Source organism: Psammomys obesus, unplaced genomic scaffold, assembly GCF_907164565.1.
Source record: "Psammomys obesus unplaced genomic scaffold, mPsaObe1.curated_primary_1811, whole genome shotgun sequence".
In the NCBI taxonomy this organism is placed as follows: domain Eukaryota; kingdom Metazoa; phylum Chordata; class Mammalia; order Rodentia; family Muridae; genus Psammomys; species Psammomys obesus.
In genome coordinates this window covers 37886080-37905593 of record NW_026596040.1, presented here as the reverse complement: position 1 = coordinate 37905593, position 19514 = coordinate 37886080, and the positions used below count along the sequence as shown (strand labels likewise).

Genomic DNA, 19514 nt, shown 5'->3' with positions numbered 1-19514 from the left:
TATCTATCTATCTATCTATCTATCTATCTATCTATCTATCTATCTATCTATCTATTTCCGGGGCAGGATTTCTCTGCTCTACCTCTGGCTATCCTGGAACTCACTCTGCAGACCAGGCGCGCCTCAAACTCAGAGATCCACCTGCTTCTACTTGCCAAATTCTGGGATTAAATGCATGCACCTCCACCAGCCAGCTCTTTTTTTAAAAAAAATTCTTCTCCCATATAATACATCCTGACCAAAGCTTCTCGTTCCTCTATTCTTCCCCACCCTCCCCTCCCCCCTTCCTTAGATCCACTTCTCCTTCAGGTCCCTTCAGAGAAGAGTGGGCCTTTCAAGGATATCAGCCAAACAGAGCATAACAAGTTACAGTAAGACTAGGCACAAACCCTCATATCAGGGCTGGGATAGGCAACCCAGTAGGAGGAAAAAGGTGCCAAGGGCAGAGAAGAAGAGTCAGACACATCCCCATTCCCACTGTTAGGAGTCCCATAAAAATCCCAACCTACTAACCATAACACAGCTGGAGCTCACCTAGTACAGACTCATACAGATTCTGTAATTGCTGCTTCAGTCTCTGAGCATCCATAAGCCCAGCTTTGTTGATTCTCTGGGCTGTGTTTACCTGGTGTCCTCCACCCCTCTGGCTCCTACAGTTCTTCTTCCTCTACCTCTTCTATGGGGTTCCCCGAGGTTAGAGTGAAGGACCCAATGGAGATCTCCAATATGGGTTCTCTCTGGGCCTAGTGTTTGGCTATGGGTTTCTGTTTCTGCTCTTATCTACTCCTATCAGCTACTGGAGAAAGCCTCTCTGATGACAATTGGTCTAGGCACTGATCTATGAGTATAGCAATTATTAAATTAGAAATCATGTTACTGATTTTTTTCTATCTTAGGTCTATAGAAGAAAAGTAGGTAAAAATAGCATTAAACAATAAGCACTAACAATTTCATCAAACTTGACTACTTTTCACAGCTCTCTTTACTGTCTACACGTTTTTATAATAGCATGTATTATACTTTAAATACTCTGTATATTCTTTCCCAAATTTATGCTGGTGCTGTAGTGCCCATTTTTGACTACTATAACAGCTTATGTAAGTCTTTCCCTTTTGGAGTGAATTCTCCAGGCTGGGTTTGTGAGGTAGAGGATGCAAACACTATAAAGTTTTGATTTGGGACTGCCAGTACTTTCCCAAAAGGGTTCTGTGAAAAGTTGATGGGGGTGAAGATACAAATTTTCTTAATGATGTTGATGCATGGGAGCGAGTGAAAGGAGAGGAAAGGGTGACCTGTGTCTCTGAGATTTCCTTTCATTGCTTTCATTTGTAGGAAGTTTCGTAAAAATTTCTGTAAAGTATAGAGAAAAAAAATTGTATTAGATAACAACTTTTTTTTTTTTTTTTTTTTTTTTTGAGACAGGACTTCTTTGTGTAGCTCTGTCTGTCCTAGAACTTGCTGTATAGATCAGGCTGGCCTCCAACTCAGAGAGCCATTTGCCTCTGCCTCTGGAGTGCTGGGATTAAAGTGTGTGCAACCACAGCCTGGATAACAACATATTTAAATGCAAAAATCTTTTAGAGCATAAATGAAAATTTGTGATGACTGCAACTGTGTTAACTTGTAGGAGTTAATTTTTTAATTAAAAATGGTAGAGAGTGTGTGTAAATGAATGTGTGTGTGTGGGGGGTATGTTTTTGGGAGTGTGTCCCCTCCTTCCATTGTATTCCTGGGGATTGAACTCAGGTTGTGTGGCTTGTGGGACAAACACTTTTACCACTGAACTTTATTGCTAGCTATGTAGGAATTTAAAATTTAAGATGGTATATTTAAGAGCTGGATGCATACAAAGCTGAGTTATTTTAACTCACATTTGGACTGTTCTCAGAGCCAAGTGCTTTGATTTGATGCTGTGCGATTAACCTTTCCGTCAGGTCTGTGACACTGGAGGTTTGTTATTGTATCGTGTAATGAATAGTTTATGGAGATGCCTGTGAAGAAGTTCTTTGTGCCTCACTGTATTGAGCTGGTTTATGTTTCTGGTACTCATGGTGTGTTCATGTCTAACGAGTGTTGTCAGCAGTGTGCAGCTTATGTTTCAGCCATGCAGACCCCAAAGCTCCGTCTGCCTCTTGCCTTTGCTTTTATGTGGATCAGACTTTGCCAGGTCGCATTCCTTGAGAGGGAAAACATCTTAAGTCTTTCACAAAGCATATCGATATAAATATAATATTAATCATTACTTTTATTCTGTGTATGCCTTTGCAGATTTCTGGTTTAGAATTTTGTTCTATGATAAGCAGTAGAGAACTACCCCATTGACTTCTAGGTGGTTGTGCAGGTCATTAAAAGTAGGTTAGAGTTGAATGCAAAAAGTACCACAGAATAAAATATAGAGTGTTATATAGTTTATTTATGAATATATTTAGGTAGAATGCTAGTCAAAGTATTTAGGTTTTGTCCTAAGGAACAGAAGTATAGAATAAAAAGACTTTAAGTCTCTTTCAAGAAATTACTGCTACGTGCCATATTCATATATTGTATATTTTTAAAGATACTATTTGTAATTTTAATTATGTGCATGTGTGTGTAGGTACATGTATATGAGTGCAGGTTCCTATGGAGGCCAGAGGATAGTGTCAGATTTCTTGGAGCTAGAGTTACGGGCCGTTGTGAGCTGCCTGAGGTGGGTTCTGGGAACTGAACTTGGATCCTTTGGAAGGGTGGAGCATGCTCTTCACATTAACTGTTGAGCGCTCTCCAGCATTTTACATATAAAAGTATTTACCATTCAAGAGTGAGGAATTGGCATGGCAGCCTGGCTGTAATTCCAGCCTGAAGGTAGAGACAAGCTGGCTCTTAAGACTGGCCATATCAGTAAGCCCTGGATTGACCCTGTTTATTGAGTATGGTAGAGGAATGAAAGATGGTTCCTTGTATCATTCTTGGATCTCCACCACATACCCACTTGTGCACTTATACATAAATGCAAAAAAATCATCTGTGTACATCACATATATACATGCACATCACACACACCCATGCACACGTGGAAAAAGGGAAGAAAACAAAAAAATAACAAGAGTTCTACCCCTGACTGACATTGGTAGCACTTTTGCTCTGACTAACTTGAATTAAACCGAAATGGAAATTTGTCAGTGAGTTTACTGTCTAATCAAACTGTTTTGCTTGTTTTTCTTCCGTTTTCTCTCAGGTCATTTGGATCCAGGATTTCTAGCAAGTGACAAAACGCCTGTTGGCAATGCACCACTTAATGAAGAAATTCATATTGCCTCTTCAGATAGCGAAGTGGAGATTGTGGGTGTTCAGGAACACGCAAGGTAGGCTAGTAATGGGGACTATTCTGATACTTTAAATTGTAACCATGCCTGGCTTGTGATTTTATTTAAATCAGAAAAACAAGTGATAAGAAAATAGTACATCTCATGGCATAGCTGGCATGAAGGTAGAGTCTGTCCTGGTTTAATAAATACTTTTTAAAAGATGCGATCTGAAGTTGAGAATGTATTCCATATTGATGCATATGAAGAACATATCATTTGAGGCTAGAGAATTGGCTCAGTATTTAAGAGCACCTGTTGCTCTTGTAGAGGACCTGAGTTCTGTTCCCAGCACCTACATGGCTGCTCGCTATTAACTCCAGTTCCAGGGGTTTAATGCCCTTTTCCGACCACAGCAGGCACCGTACGTGCACATGGTGCATATACATACATGCAGGCAAAACACTCGTACAGAATAATAAAGTATACCTAAGGAAATCTTTAAAGCAAACAGAAAGAACATTCACTCATGGGTGCATGGGACCCACAGCTGGTCCCCCTGCCCCTTTAAGTAAATGTCTAGGTGCTGGGAAAGTTTGCTCTAAAGAAAGAAGTACCTGTGAGCTGTTCCATCCTCTCCTTCCTGTTTTCTTGCCTTTTATTTCACTCTGAGATATCCTGGTTACAAACAGCTGCAGAATATGCATCTGACACCATAAATACCTGTGAAACATTGTGTGCTGTTAAGGAATGTAATTTTTATGAAATTTGGTGTTCTTTAAGGTAGGGTTAGCCAACTGTGGTTCACGGGTCAAATCGTCCTGTGTGTATTGAGAGGGAAGAGTAGCTTTTACATTTTTAGTTTTTTCTTAACCTCTGAGCCATCCCTCCAGTCCCACATTTTTAGTTTTTTAAGGCTTTATTATTTTATATATATATATATATATATATATAATTATTATTATTTTTTTACACTTTATTCACTTTGTATCCCCCCATAAGCTCCTCCTTCCTCCCCTCCCTATCCCATACTCTCTCCCCCTTCTTCATGCATGCCCCTCCCCAAGTCCACTTATAGTGGAGGTCCTCCTCTCCTTCCTTCTGATCTTAGTCTATCAGATCACATCAGGAGTGGCTGCATTGTCATCTTACCAGGCCACAGAAGATGGCTTTATTATTTTTAATTGTGCATGTGGGTGGGTGTCTTTGTATGTGTGACCGTAGAAGCCAGAAGTGTCAGATTCCTTGGAGCTGACATTATAGTTACTGGAATTGAACAGGTTCTCTGGAAGATCACTATGTGCTTTTAACTGCTGAGCCACATCTTCATTTCCCTTATATGAACTCCAAAGTGGAAGATATTTAGCCTTTGGCAGAAAAAAAGTTGCTTTTTTTTTTTTTTTTTTCTTCTTTATGAGACAAACAGTAGGTTGGTATGGCTGTCCTTGGCCTTGAACTTACAGAGATACACCTGCTTCTGCCTCCAAAACTCTGGAATGAAGGGTGTGTGCTACCACGCCGGCCTTCTGACTCCTGTTTTAAATGGTTGTCTGTAGGGTTGGGGCCTAACAAAGTGGTGGAGTGCTTGATGACATGCATCGGCCCAGGCTCTGCTTTTCTCTTTGTTTTATTTCTTTTTAAATAGTTGTTTGGAGTCCTCTTAGATGTATTTTCCTTATCTTAATACACTTATGTAAAAAACAAGAATTTACATTTTAAAATCTGTGTGTTGCATCTATCAAAACCAGCATTTTTCCCCAATAAGGGTTAAGCTGTGTGTGTTTTAATGAAGAACCGTCTCACACCATCTTTCTTAAGAACACCTTGCTCTTTATTCTAATTTTTTTCTTTTGTTAGTATGTTAATAGAATATTTACCAGTATTTTATGTATAGTTTATATAAAAAATAAACTTAGGAGTGAGGAATGCAGTGACATACAGATGTGTGTGAACTTTGAGTACCTATTAAATAAGGTCTCATCATACATCTTGAGGGAGTTTTTCAAGTACACCAATGGACTTTAAGAAGGCTGAGTTAACTCAGAGGAGTGGCAGCTCTGCTTCCACAGAAGTTAACGCTGTCCTGGGCATCCCCAGCCGGTCCTTTCTGCCAGAAGCACGCCTGTGTACTTCTTTTTTCTCGTTTCTGTTTTCATAGTTGCTTTCCCTGTTTGGGGGAGATGAGTTTTCCACTCTGATCTTTATCATTTTTTCTTTTCCTGACTTAATTAAAGACCCTTTTCCCACTCATAAGTTCTCTTATGTTTTTCACCTTTTCTTTTTAATCTGATTTTCTCATTAGATTAGGAAGAAAGAACTACTGGGGTTTTTTTTCTCCCTTTTATTTAACATGTTTTTGCCACTTGTTTATTTCTTACATTTTTTTTTTAAGGCCAAACTCAACTCATTATATTAAAGGGAAAAAAAAGAGAAAGAAACATAATTCACTTCCATAGACAATAAAAATGTAGCACAGAGACTTACCAAACAAAATAAGTTGTTATTTCACTAAATGATGAAGGGAATCAAGAGAATAAATGCAAACATGAGACTATACAGTTAAATAAGGATATCAAATAAAAGAATTTTCAGAAAAGATCAAATTCTAAAAGAACACATGAACTACAACCTACAGGAGATAATGATGTAAATGAAATTTAAAAAATAAAAAGATATAAAATTAGAATTTAAGAATAAATGACGATATTGAGTATACCCCAGAAAAAGTAAATAACAATAACAAAACCCCTGAAAACTGTTATTCAAATTATTTGCCTTGATACAATAAAAATAATTTAAGCTTTGTGTTGAAGTAATTCATTACATTCCTAATGGTATTGACCTATAAGTAATAATGCCTAGGCATACAGTGTCCCAGTAAGGTAATCTTTTTAGATTTAATTTATTTTATTTTTGTTTGTATGTATGTTTTGCTTGCGTATATGTCTGTGTGCCATGTGAATAGAGTGCCTTCAGTTTTCATAAGACAGTGTTAGAGTCATTGGAACTTTAGGTTAAAAAGAAAAGCTGCCATGTGGGTGCTGAGCATCAAAATTGGGTCCTTTGTTAGAGCATCCAGTGCTCTTTGCCAATGAACCATCTTTTCTGTCTTGTAAAATTCATTTAAATTTTTTTATTACAATTTGTTCACTTTGTATCCCCGCTGTAGCCCCCTCCTTCAACCCCCCATCCCACCCTCCCTCTTTCTCCTCCCTTGCTTTTCCCTCAGTCCACTGATAGGGAGGTCCTCCTCCCCTTCCTTCTGATCCTACCCTATCAGGTCTCATCAGGACTGGCTGCATTTTCTTCCTCTGTGGCCTGGCAAGGCTGCTCCTCTCTCAGGGGAAAGTGATCAAAGAGCCAGCCACTGAGTTCATGTCAGAGACAGTCCCTGTTTCCATTACTAGGGAACCTACTTGGAGACTGAGCTGCCATGGGCTACATCTGTGCAGGGGTTCTAAGTTATCTCCATGCATGGTCCTTGATTGGAGTATCAGTCTCAGAAAAGACCCCTGTGCCCAGATATTTTGGTTCTGTTGCTCTTTGTGGAGCTACTGTCCCCTCTAGATCTTTTATCTCCCCTTCTTTTATAAGATTCCCTGCACTCTACCCAAAGTTTGGCTGAGTCTCAGCATATGTTTTGATACCCTGCTGGGCAGAGTCTTTCTGAGGCCCTCTGTGATAGGCTCCTGTCCTTTTCCCTGTTTTCCCCCTCTTCCTATGTCTGTCCCATTTGCCTTTCTGAATGAGGATTGAACATTTTACCCAGGGTCCTCCTTCTTGATTAGCTTCCTTAGATGTACAGATTTTAATATGTTTATCCTATATTATATGTCTAATATCCACTTATAAGTGAGTATATACCATGTGTGCCTTTCTGCTTCTGGGTTACCTCACTCAGAATAATCTTTTCTAGTTCCCACCATTTGCCTGCAAATTTCATGATTTCCTTGTTTTTAGTGGCTGAGTAGTATTCCGTTTTGTAAATGTACCACAATTTCTGTATCCATTCCTCAGTTGACGGACATCTGGGTTGTTTCCAGATTCTGGCTATTACAAATAAAGCTGCTATGAACATGGTTGAGCAAATGTCCTTTTTGTATACTTGAGCATATTTTGGACATATGCCTAGGAGTGGTATAGCTGGATCTTGAGGTAGCACTATTCCTAATTTTCCCGAGAAAGCACCTGACTAAATTCCAAAGTGGTTGTACATGTTTACATTCCCACCAGCAATGGAGAAGGGTTCCCCTTTCTCCACATCCTCTCCAGCATGTGTTGTCACTTGAGCTTTTGATCTTAGCTATTCTGATGGGTGTAAGGTGAAATGAAATCTCAGGGTTGTTTTGATTTGCATCTCCCTGATGACTAAGGACGTTGAGCATTTCTTTAATATTTCTCTGCCATTCGATATTCCTCTATTGAGAATTCTATTGAGAATTCTCTGTTTAACTCTATAAATCAACTAATCCTATTTTTTAATTGGATTAGTTGATTTGTTGCTTTTTAACTTCTTGAGTTCTTTATATATTCTGGATATTAGCCCTCTGTCAGATATAGAGTTGGTGAAGATCCTTTCCCAATCTGGTAGGCTCACAGAGGAGGCCTTCCTGGTGGTCAAGACTGTTTCTTTGGCTGCCTGTATCTCATCTAGAAATTATTTTTACAGGTCTTGGGTTGAAGTTATGAAGTACTGTTAGGCTTCTGATAAGATTATCACTTGGGAAAGAGTTTTAGGTTTTTGACCTCCCCATATCTCTTTGCTTTCATTTTATTTGCATGTGTAGATATTTGTTTGGATTTGGTTGGCTCTTGTGCACCCCCCTCTCCCAGCCTGTTTCCTTTCTCTCTCTTTGCTTTTGTTATTCTACACAGTCATGAGTTTCTTAAGAATTTTTGAAATCACATTTGGCCCTTGAGTTGTTCTGGCTTGTGTTAGCTCCCGTTCTCTCTATTGCTTGACTTTTTTGCTGAATGATGTGCATTTTCAGTGAGGTTGCTTTTCTTTTCTTGCTTGCTTGCTGATTTCCTTCTGCATTTTTAAAGTCATGAAATCTGTCTGTCTGTCTACGTAATTTGTTATGTATTTTGAGACAAGCTTTCACTTTATAGCTAGCCTCGGTTGATCTGGAGCTTGCGGTATAGGCCAGGTTGGCATGGAAACCATGCTGGGCTTTGTCATGTGCATTTTATCTAGGCATAGATTAGAAAGTATGCTTTCTGAACTAATGGTTGAAGGTATTGTTTACGGTGACCTTGGGACAGATCAGTTCCACAGTATGTTCTATGCTAGTAAGATGGAGACTTTGGGTCTCTAGTTATTCAGTGCCTACTCAAGTTTGGTAGAAGTTGTGACCCTCATGCCAGTGTTTTTCTTTATTCTAGCTTTTGTTTCTATGCCAGTACTATGCAATTTTTATTACTGTTGCTCTGTGGTATACCTTGAGATCAGGGATGGAGATACCTCCAGATGATCTGTTGTATAGGATTGCTTTAGCAATTCTGGGTTTTTTATTTTTCAATATGAAATTGAGAATTGTCCTTCCAAGTTCTGTAAAGAATTGTGTTGGTATTTTGATGGGAATTGCATTGGATCTGTAGATTGCTTTTGGCAGGATGGCCATTTTCACTATGTTAATCCTACTGATCCATGAGCATGGGAGATCTTTCCATCTTCTTCAATTTCTTTCCTCACAGACTTGAAGTTTTTTTCCATACAGGTCTTTCACTTGCTTGATTAGAGTTACACCAAGATATTCTGTATTATTTGAGGATGTTGGGAAGGATGTTTCTTTAATTTCTTTCTCTTTTGTCTTTTGTATACAGTAGGGCTACTGATTTTTTTTTTTTTTTTGAGTTAATTTTGTATCCAGCCACAAAGTTCTTGGGCTGAGGAGGTGGCTCTGTTGGTAAAGTGCCTGTGGCACAAAGCTTGAGGACCTGATGAACTCTGATATCCAGCACTTAGGGCAGCTCGATCTGTAGGCTCAGTGCTGGCAGATCCCTAAAGCTCACTGGTCGTCAGCCATGCTGGCTGGAGTGCTGAGCCTCAGGTTCAGTGAAGGACTGTGTGTTCGGCGGGCAGGGTGGGAGGTAGAGAAGCAGCCAATGAAGATTGCTGAAGTTGTCTGCTGTCCTCCACACTTGGGTGTGTACACACAAAACAGGCACATATACCACACACATGCACATGTGTACACACCCACATGAACACATACATTAACCCCCACCCTTCAGTTATTTACCTTTGCTTTACAAACTCATGTATTGGGGCTGCATGGCCATGTTTTCAGTGCAAGAAGAAAAAGGCTTCACTGTGTTTCATTCATTTCCTGGCTGTCATTCTGTCTAAGGTGATTGAGCAATAAGCAATAAACCATGAATGAAATGAATGTTTTACTGCTTATAACACAAAACAAATCATAATGTACACCTTAATTTTTGCAAGCTAGTCATATTTAAATAGCCAGCACACAGATCAAAGCACAGACGGGCATTCTTCTGTGACTGTACTCTGCAGTCTTGACTTTCCCAGGCTATCTAGTTGATCCTGACTATCAGCCAGTCCTAGTCACTGATGACCTTGGAGCTCATGTTAGCATCTTTTCTAACTATAAGTGGTACTGCAGCTTGAATCTTAAAAAAAAAAAAAAAAAATGTGTATTTAAAATTGTGTGTAGGGTGTGGGTACATGAGTGCAGGTGCCATTGGAGGCCAGAGGTGTCAGATCCCCTGGAGATGAAGTTAAAGGTGGTTGCCAGCTGCCAAAGGTGGGTGCTAGGAACTAAACTTGTGGACTCTGCAAGAGCAATAAGCTGTGCTCACTTCAGCAGCACATATACTAAACACAAAAACAAACAAACAAAAAGCCCCAAACACTGGACCAACACATAGAAAATTAGTATGGTCCCTAGACAAGGATGACATGTAAATTTGTGAAGTGTTCCATATTAAACAAACAAACAAACAAACAAACTTAAAAAGAGCAGTAAGCCCTCTTAGCCCACCAGCCTGAATTTTCAGGAATAATTGTTATATTTTGTCATAGCTTGGATTGTTGTGTAGAAGTGACCATCCAAAAATTGCCTTCTAGAAGCTGATTTGTTTCACTTTACCTATGAAATTTCTGAAAGGCAGATTGGCACCTTCATGAGGACTGCGCAGTTAATTAATGGTGGTTCTCTTTGGGAACTAGCCTTCTGGTTACAGCTGTCTAGAGCTACGAAAACTTTGGACCAGAGAGGTATGAACATCATATTTAAAATTCTGAAGACAGACTCAGGTGGTCAGGCCTTAGTTTTCATCCTTAGTTGTTTATGTGTGCCAGGGTCCTAACCATCTCCGACACGGGCTATGTTGCCTGCTTTTTGATCACTTCCCCCTGATAGAACTACCCTACCAGGCCACAGGGGAGGAAGACTCAGTCCTCATGTTAACAGGGGGGGGGGGGGGGGGGGGGGGGGGGGGGGGGTGCCCCTATTCTGAGTAATAGGGGAAGAGAAGAGAAGGGAGAAACCTATGACCATGATGTAAATTGAATTAATTAGTAAAAGGGGGGAAGGCCTAACAAATGGAAGAAAAAAAAGTAAAGAACCTACAGCACAATGTGTAACCCAAGTCCTAAAACCCATTAAGCATATAGTGAATGACTATAAAGTGCAAGTCTGTCATGGAAGTGGCAGAGTTTAGGCTAAAGGGATCCTGTCAACATTTACAGAAATTGTTTTGATGTTTTGTTACCCCAAACCCTATGAAGTAGAATGGAAGTTATTCCCCATGCTTTCCAAAAGAAACAGGTTTAAGCAGGTAGCAGGATTTACCTTGATCACAATACTTTTAAATGCCAAGTTAAGGAGCTTTGAGAAAGTCTACATTAAATCCATGTGAAAGCATGTGGGTAAAAAGAACCATCTTAAGGAACAAAGTTCTCTAAAAGGCTCATTGGCACAGCACTCTAATTTAAGTAAGGCTAGCTAGAGAATTAGTAAGAATTCAGGGACTAAGTAGCCACCAGGACAGTCAATGCAATCTTTGGCAGAATTCCTAGACCCTCTGAACCAAGGAGTATGAAGTTCCATTGTTACTCTCCCTAGGAAATCATGAGCAGTGAGTTTTTAAAGTGATCTAATTAATCTGTATTTTATGGAAGAGAATGACCAAGGATGAAACACAACCTAAGTATAGAACTACAGCAAAAATCCCATCTCCATTCAGGTTTACTTTCATCTAAGTTTAACTATGCCTTCCTCAAATGACAGCTGAAATAATACTCTTTTGATCCAGAGGAATGCCGCCTGGTCCCAGGGATATTTGTTAAATATCAAACCATATTCAAGTATTTGGTGTAGGAGCAGGGAGTGAGAGTGAGGGGTTTAAAGCCAAAGCCAAAAAGGACAAGGAGAGGAAGTACATATTTAACTAATTAACGGTAACTTCTGTATCAGGTACAAGCAGCTTCAGTAGTATTCCATTGTGTAAATGTACCACAATTTCTGTATCCATTCTTCAGCTGAGGGACATCTAATTTGTTTCCAGATTCTAGCTATTATGAATAAAGCTGCTATGAACATGGTTGAGCAAATGTCCTTGTTGTATGGTGGAGCATCTTTTGGGTGTATGTCCAGGAGTGATATAGCTGGATCTTGAGGTATGGCTTTTCCCAATTTTCTGAGAAAGTGCCAGATTTCAAAGAGGTTGTACAAGTTTGCACCCACACCAGCAATGGAGGAGGGTCCCCCTTTCTCCACATCTCACCACCCTGTGTTGTCACTTGAGTTTTTTATCTTAGCCATTTTGACAGGTATAAGATGGAATTTCAGAGCCATTTTAATTTGCATTTCCCTGATGACTAAGGATATTGAACATTTCTTTAAGTGTTTCTCTGTCATTTGAGATTCCTCTGTTGAAAATTCTGTTTAGCTCTGTATCCCATTTTTTAATTGGATTATTTGGTTTGTTGGTGTTTAATTTCTTGAGTTCTTTGTATATTCTGGATATTTCTTTGTTGGATATAGGATTGTGAAGATCTTTTCCTGGTGTGTAGACTGCTGTTTCATTCTGTTGACAGTGTCCTTGTTTTACAGAATGTTTTCAATTTCAAGAGGTCCCATTTATTAATTGTTGATCTTAGAGCCTGTGCTGTTGGTGTTCTGTTCAGGAAGTTGTCTCCTGTGTCAGTGATTTCAAGTTTCTTATCCACTTTCTCCTCTAGAAGGCTTAGGTTTTATGTTGCGGTCTTTGATCCACTTGGACTTGAGTTTTGTGCAGGGTCATAAATATGTATCTGTTTGCATTTTTCTACATGTAGACATCCAATTAGACCAGCACCATTTGTTAAAGATGCTGTCTGTTTTTCATTGTATAGTTTTGGCTCCTTTGTCAAAAATCAGGTATGCATGGATGTGGGGGTTTATTTCTGGGTCTTCAAGTCAATTTCATTGATCAACCACTCTATTTGTATGCCAGTATCATGCAGCTTTTATTACTTTTGGTCTGTAGTATAACTTGAGGCCAGGTATGGAGATACCTCCAGAAGTTCTATTATTGTATAGGATTGTTTTAGCTATTTTGGCCTTTTTATTTTTTCCATGTGAAGTTTAGAATTGTTCTTTCAAGGTCTATGGGGTTTCTAACTTTAATAATGACACTAGCAGCCTGGCACAGTGGCACACACCTGTAATCCTAGCACTCGGGGAGGCAGAGGCAGGTGGATCTCTGTGACTTTAAGGCCAGCCTGATCCACAAAGCAGGTCCAAGATAGCCAAGGCTATACAGAGAAACCCTGTCTCGAAAAAAAAAAAATGTCACTAGTTAGTCTTTGAAAATATTGTAGCCTCTGGCTTAGTAGCTACTCTGTCCATTTCTGAACAGATTTTGTGTTTCTGATGATATGAGAAATATGGGTTCTGAGCCACAGCATTCAGTAGGACGAGATAGGAAAATTAGTGTGAGTTCAAGGCCAGGTTATTAAACCTAGTCAGGTTAAGGCTAGTCTGGGATACATAGCAAAACCTTGTCTCATACCCCCCCCCCCCCATCTACATTCTACCCTGTGCCTTGGCCCCAGTGGTTTTGTTCTTCCACACTTCTCTTAGTTGTTGGCAGGCTAGCCTTTGAAAGAACAGGTCGGTAACTTTGGGGAGATGCATGGTTTAAAAGCAGTTTTTTTCTCTGTCGTAATTATTAGTATGATGTGTGTGGATGATTACACTCATGTCATGGTGAGCGTGGGGTGGTCAGAGAACAACTTTGTGGTGATGGTTGAACTCTGGTTGTCGGACTGCCAAAACTCATGCTATCTTGTTGCTTCACATATGAGCTACATGAGTACAATCAGTAATTTCAGATGTGGGGCCATAGCTTGAGCCTTCTGTCTTTCTCTCATTTGAGTCAAGACTTGCTTTTCCTTCCTCTGGGGAGGCTTCAGTTTTATCATTTGGCTGGAATATGGACTATATGGACGTCATGCTGCTAGTGTTTCTGAAGCAGTTTTCTCCCAGTGAATTCCTGTGTCCGCCGAGTAGTTCTTCCCTCCCATATGCTGTAAACTGAGGGCTTCTTCCTTGCCCCTCTCACTGAGCCACAGCGTGAGACACATGGACCTTTTATGTAATCTTAGAAATGTAACCTGTAAAATGGTGTTACCTTCACCTTTTAAAAATATGGTTATTGTGTTATAATACTTATTTTATGAGCAGATGTTACCTATTTTTCTTGTTGTTTCAGCTAATATTATTCATTTTGTTGAGAATTCCTATTTCCCTATCATAGAAATCCCAGAGATTTAAGTGAGTCCAGAGAAAGCATCTTCCCTGGTGTCAAGTGACCAAGTGACACGTTGGCATGTACAATTCAAGAGCTGACTTGAGCCCTTGTTGTTTTTTTTTTTTTTTTTTAAAGATTATTTATTTTATGTATGTGAGTGCACTCACTATCTGCATGTGTACCTGCTTGCCAGAAGAGGGCATCAGATCACATTATAGATGGTTGTGAGCTACCATGTGGTTGCTGGGAAATGAACTCAGGACCTCTGGAAGAGTAGTCAGTGATCTTAACCACAGAGCCATCTCTCCAGCCCGAGCTCTTGGTTTTTTAAAGGCTGAGAGGGCTGAGAGGTTTTTTAAACTGAGAAGAGTGGAAGGGAGGGGGACAGGAGAGGAAAAAGGTATTGCTGGTGGGTCTCATGAACTTGCATGTAGGATTGGTAAAGTGTTGATCAGTACAACTGATGTCATATTATCTCAGAGTTGTCTAGCAGTAAGATTACCTGGATTTTATTCTTCACACAATTGCAGGTGTGCTCATCCCCGAGGAGGTGTGATCCAGAGTGTTTCTTCCTGGAAGCATGGCTCCGGCACGCAGTATGTTGGCTCCCGGCAAACACAGTCATGGACTGCTGTGACTCCCCAGCAGACGTGGGCTTCACCAGCAGAAGTTGTTGACCTCACCTTGGACGAGGACAGCAGACGTAAATACCTACTGTAATGCAATGCCACTGTTTCTCTGCACTGTTCCTTCCACTTCCTCCTCTGTGTGACATGGAAGTTCATTATCATAGCTTCAGCTTCAAAAGCTGTGTGTGGCATTTGTGAAATTGAAATTCATGGTAACTCCCCCCTTTTTATTAAAGCAATTCACTTAGGAAAATGACTTATCACAGAGAAATACTTCCTTTCCTCAATAAGCATATGAGAATGGGGATCTTATTAGACAGCTTCGTTTTGCTCGGTGACTTAGTGTAGAGTTGCCCTCCACTAGAACAATATTTTACTTACTAGGCAAAAGGAATTTCAGGTTTTGAATCTTATATTTATTTTTCTGTATAATGAAATTAATATCTAGATGTGACCACTCTCTGTCTGCCTCGTTGTCACTCCTACCCTAGGGCATTTGCGCACATACCAGTCAGGTCCTCCTCGTTGGCACTTGGTAGAGCGTGTGCACTTAGAAACCCTTCCTTAATCGTGGAAGACAGAAGTATTATAAAATATGTTTTTTCTTTAGCTTACTTCTGCCTTCTTTGTCAATTTCCCATAACACAGATATTTGAAATGCCCCCTTTTATTTCCAAATACTATTAAGTATAATAAGGGGGACTCAATTGGTCTCTTTGTTGCAATAATTCATAATTCTTTGAGATTTTCTGGATATCTGAAGAGTGCATTGAGAGATCAGTAGGAAATCTGTATCTCTCATCTTTTTCCTCCTGGTTTATTCAAACAGTAAGCAAACATGGAAACCTGTCATCTGAGTAGGAAGAGTATAAAAGGCTGCATGGCATCTAAGTCTGTAGGCACTTGCAAATCTTCGAGGAATGTGCCTTTTCTTAGAGCTGGTTGCCCCAGAGAGGGTGTGTGTCAACTGTTTACTGGACCCCATGCTGTGTTTAGGTAGTTTTCTTCTCTGCCTTCTAAAAATATGTATACAAGAGAAATCAAATATACCATAAGAAATCAGATGCAAAGCACATTGATAGTACTGTGAGTCTTACCGCATCTGAAAGGATTAGCAAAGGGTAATAGAAACTTCAGGGAATTTAGGAAATGCCAGCTGAGGAAATTTGTGGCATTAGTTATTATCTTTTTTCCTGTAATGTTGTAGTTACTAGTGAGGTTCTTTTAAAAAGCAATACCTAGAATTAGACACTGTGTATTGTGCACAGGGGGAGTGAAGTGATATTGGCTCAGAAGACTCATGGTTTTTTTTTGCTTTTGTTTTCATTGTTTCATGCAGTGTTGCTATGTCCTTTTGCCTCCCTCCTCAAATGCTTTGGTGGTTCTTCCTGGTTATAGGATGAGACCTGCCATTTTCAGTCCGTGTACACACACACTGACCAGGGACCTCCTCTGCAGGGTGGATGCGGTGGAGGCCCTGAGAGGAATGAGACACAGCCTGCCTGCATGCTCATGCATGAGTCCGCCTGGCTCCATCTGCCTGGCATTTCCTTTTCTCGTACATAAAGACAACTGTATTCATTTATTCTCCTTGTTACTTCAGTTCTTTTGTAGATTCCTTCTGTAGGTATGTATTTGAGCATGTGTTCTTTGATCTTTTCTGGTAGTATCTCATTTGATCTGCTCACCAACTTTTCATTTTTTTTTTTTCTTCAGTCTACTACTAATTAGGCTTTAAAAATCATGAATCTCCAGTTTTAGTACATCATTTATCACTCTCACCTGGCCACAATCCTAGATAGAAACCAAAGACCCAGAGGCCAGAGCGAAACAGAACTTCTGAAAATTCACTGCTGGTATATCTTTGGACCTTCATATCTTGCTTTAGGATAATTTATTGAGTTTTACTGTTACACATTTTCTTTTTACTTGAATTAAAATACTCAACAAAGGAGAAACATAATTTCTGGTCTATGTTTTCCAGAACATCATTGGTAAGAGAATATAGTGGGGTGCATAACTTGAGGTTTTGCAGCTTATATCTCCCCAGCATCAGGGCACAGCCCATTTTAAAGAATGTTTTCGCATTACTTATTTTCATGTTAATAATGTTTTGTTCAAGTCTGTACAGCAGGTGATTTCCCTTGAAATCTTTAGTCTCTTTAGTCATTCCCTATCTTTGGGTGCATTGTGGACTGGAGGCAGAATGGAGTTGCAGCCAAGCTCTTTTCTGGCCTTTTCTCTTAGGTTGCACAAACAAATACGTACTCCTGATACCTAACCCTAACTACTTGACAAACAGAAAGTTAGACATTAATATTCACGGAAGTGAATGGATGTTGGAGGAAGCCTGCGCTCTCTAGCAAGTATGGGACTTTCCCATCTAATAACTAATTAAGAGGGCATTTGAACTGTTATTGCTACATCCAGGAGAGTGGAAATGTGGTTTCTGGCAAGTGTTAATCAAATTCTGTGACATACAATTCTTATAACATTTGAAATTTCTTTAAAAGTATTATTTCCTAATCAAACTTTAACATTTGGTACCATAAGTAGTTCTTTATGCTTTGCCAAGACACTGTTTGAGGGATTCAGTGGAATAACAAATTGGTTTACGCCACAAATGTGATTAATTCCTTTCCCCTCCAATTTGAGAAACCAGGAGCAGAAACCTGGCTGTTTGTCCCTGTGGCAGCTCTGTATTGCAACTTCTGCCCTTCCTTCATAGTTGTCTGCTCATGTAGAGCAGTGGTTCTCCACCTGTGGGTCATGACCCCTTTGGGGGCTGAGTGATCCTTTCACAGGGGTTGCAGCATTAGGAAGGTTGAGAACCACTGATGGAGACTAACTGGATGCTGTCAGTGGTGAGAGCGCAACTGTAGCATGCTTTTGTCAGCACAGTTACAAGCATGACCTGCCTGGCTCGCTGGTTTAGTCACTTGTTCATCTACTGTTAGCAGATTAACACCGTGAGCAACTTAAAACAGATTTGTTGCCTCCTATTTTGTGCTGTGTCACAAGGCTTGCAAAAGCCTGGGACACAATTTTGTTTTAGTTTTGACTTTTCTCTCTCTCTCTCTCTCTTTTTTTTTTTAAGGCAAAGAGCCGAGCCCCAATTCCTGTTCTCCCGTATGTGTGTGATTTGACTTCCATGTGTATATAAAACTATTGCACCCTAACCAAACTTCCTCAGACTGTGCACTGTTTGTTTAAAGTAATCACGTATTTTAGTTCAATGCTGTTGTATTTTTTCTTTTTATTTAAAACACTACTTATTCTCTAACAAATTTCAAAGGGTAGTGATCTTAAAAAAATCACTGGAAACTAGGAAATGTTTTTGTTGTTGCTTTGTTCTTTAAAGAGTGCAAAGGTCATTGTATCTTTGGCTCTTCTTACCTTGAACATGAATCGTCAGCCATTGTGTGGCTAGGAACCAGTGCACTTGGCGTTAGCAGATCTGCTGTTGCTGGGACTGAGCGCGACTTGATGCAGTGACGACAAATCATTGCATAGAAGTAATGTTTTCCCAATGTGCAACTCAAGTTTGTAAGATGAAATCTGCTTCTTTACATCATTATTTAGTTTTTGTTTCCATTTAGTATTTAATGGTCTTTGGAGAAAAAAAAATAAACAGAGTGTTATATATATATATTTTGGTGCAAGATAAGATTTTGTTTTTTGAAATAAGTCTGTAGCATAAAGGTTAAACTATTTTAAGACAAAAATAAAAATAGAGTGTATTTAAACGATATTTTCTGAGAATGTTTGTTTGTTTTCTCTGCCTCAGTTACTACAATAGTGCTTTATTTCCCAAGCTATCCTTTGGGAGTGAAAACATGTTACATTTGGTTAAACCATTATAAGAAGCCTTGGTTTCTAACCCATAGCTCTGTCCTATTTCCAACATGTGTTACTAAGTAGCCTGTGTCAGATCTAGGAAAAAAAAAAAAAGTTTAATGGGACTAAGGGTTGGCTCAGTTGGTAAAGTACTTGCCAAACTGAGGCAAGTTTGATTTCCAGCACCCATGTAAAAGCTGGTGGTGGCTCCTACACTGGGAGGTGTGAGACAAGAGAATCCCTGGAGCATAATGCCCAGACAGGCTGACCCTGTCTCAGGGAGGTGGGTGGCATTCCCGAGGATGACAACCAAGGTAATCCTCTGCACTGCTCCCCATACACACTTGGGTGGGCACCCCCCACACGTACACAGTGATAAAAGAAAAAGGGAAAGATAGTTCTACATTAGCTTCCCTATAGCCTGTATTCAGCTAGGGCCAGTGAGATTTTAGGCAGTTGAAGGGGACCTTTGCTCCCAGGGACAAAATGCCATCCACAACTAATCACTTTTCAGAAACCATTATGCCAAGGTCCAACCACCATGACTGCATGTGTTTTAATGCTGTATTTCACAAATAATCTTACACACTCTTTTTCCAGTTTGGTTCTGCTTTCAGAGTTTTATTTGGTTACCAAAATGATAGAAGCCATATATGAACATCTCATGACTTTTGTAAAGTGCATAAAGAAAAATGAGGATCTGGGGAGAGACCTTTTTTATAAAAGAATGAAAATCCCAACTGTTCAGTTTTACCAATGCAGACTCAGGAGTCAGAGGCTGGAGTGAAAACCTACTAGCTCAGAGAGGCAGAAAAAGCACCCAGCTGATCTTCCTACTCAGCATATGTCCCAGAAGAAAAAAGCCCTCTACTTAGCTCATGTCCCAAAAGAAAAAAATCTAAAAGCCCAAGGCCAAAAACTTCTAGCTCAGCTGACAGCCCAGGAAGAGAAAGCCAAAAGCTGAACTCCAAAGAGCTCCTTCTCCTTCTACGAACTGTCTTAA

At 39.9% G+C, this 19514-nt stretch overlaps 1 protein-coding gene and 1 pseudogene across 3 annotated transcripts in view; both read left to right on the top strand.

Moving 5' to 3' along the window:
• The window catches only part of Ark2n (arkadia (RNF111) N-terminal like PKA signaling regulator 2N), an 86611-nt gene extending 68188 nt beyond the window's left edge, over positions 1-18423 (top strand). For all 3 annotated transcript variants that reach the window (XM_055622541.1, XM_055622542.1, XM_055622540.1), the window contains 2 exons: positions 3215-3341; positions 14576-18423. In XM_055622541.1, the coding sequence (XP_055478516.1) occupies positions 3215-3341; positions 14576-14765 (317 nt within the window). In that variant the 3' untranslated portion in view covers positions 14766-18423. The remainder of the gene's footprint in view (positions 1-3214; positions 3342-14575) is intronic.
• Positions 10152-10236, top strand: LOC129688234 (U6 spliceosomal RNA; annotated as a pseudogene).
• Positions 18424-19514: the final 1091 nt, after the last annotated feature.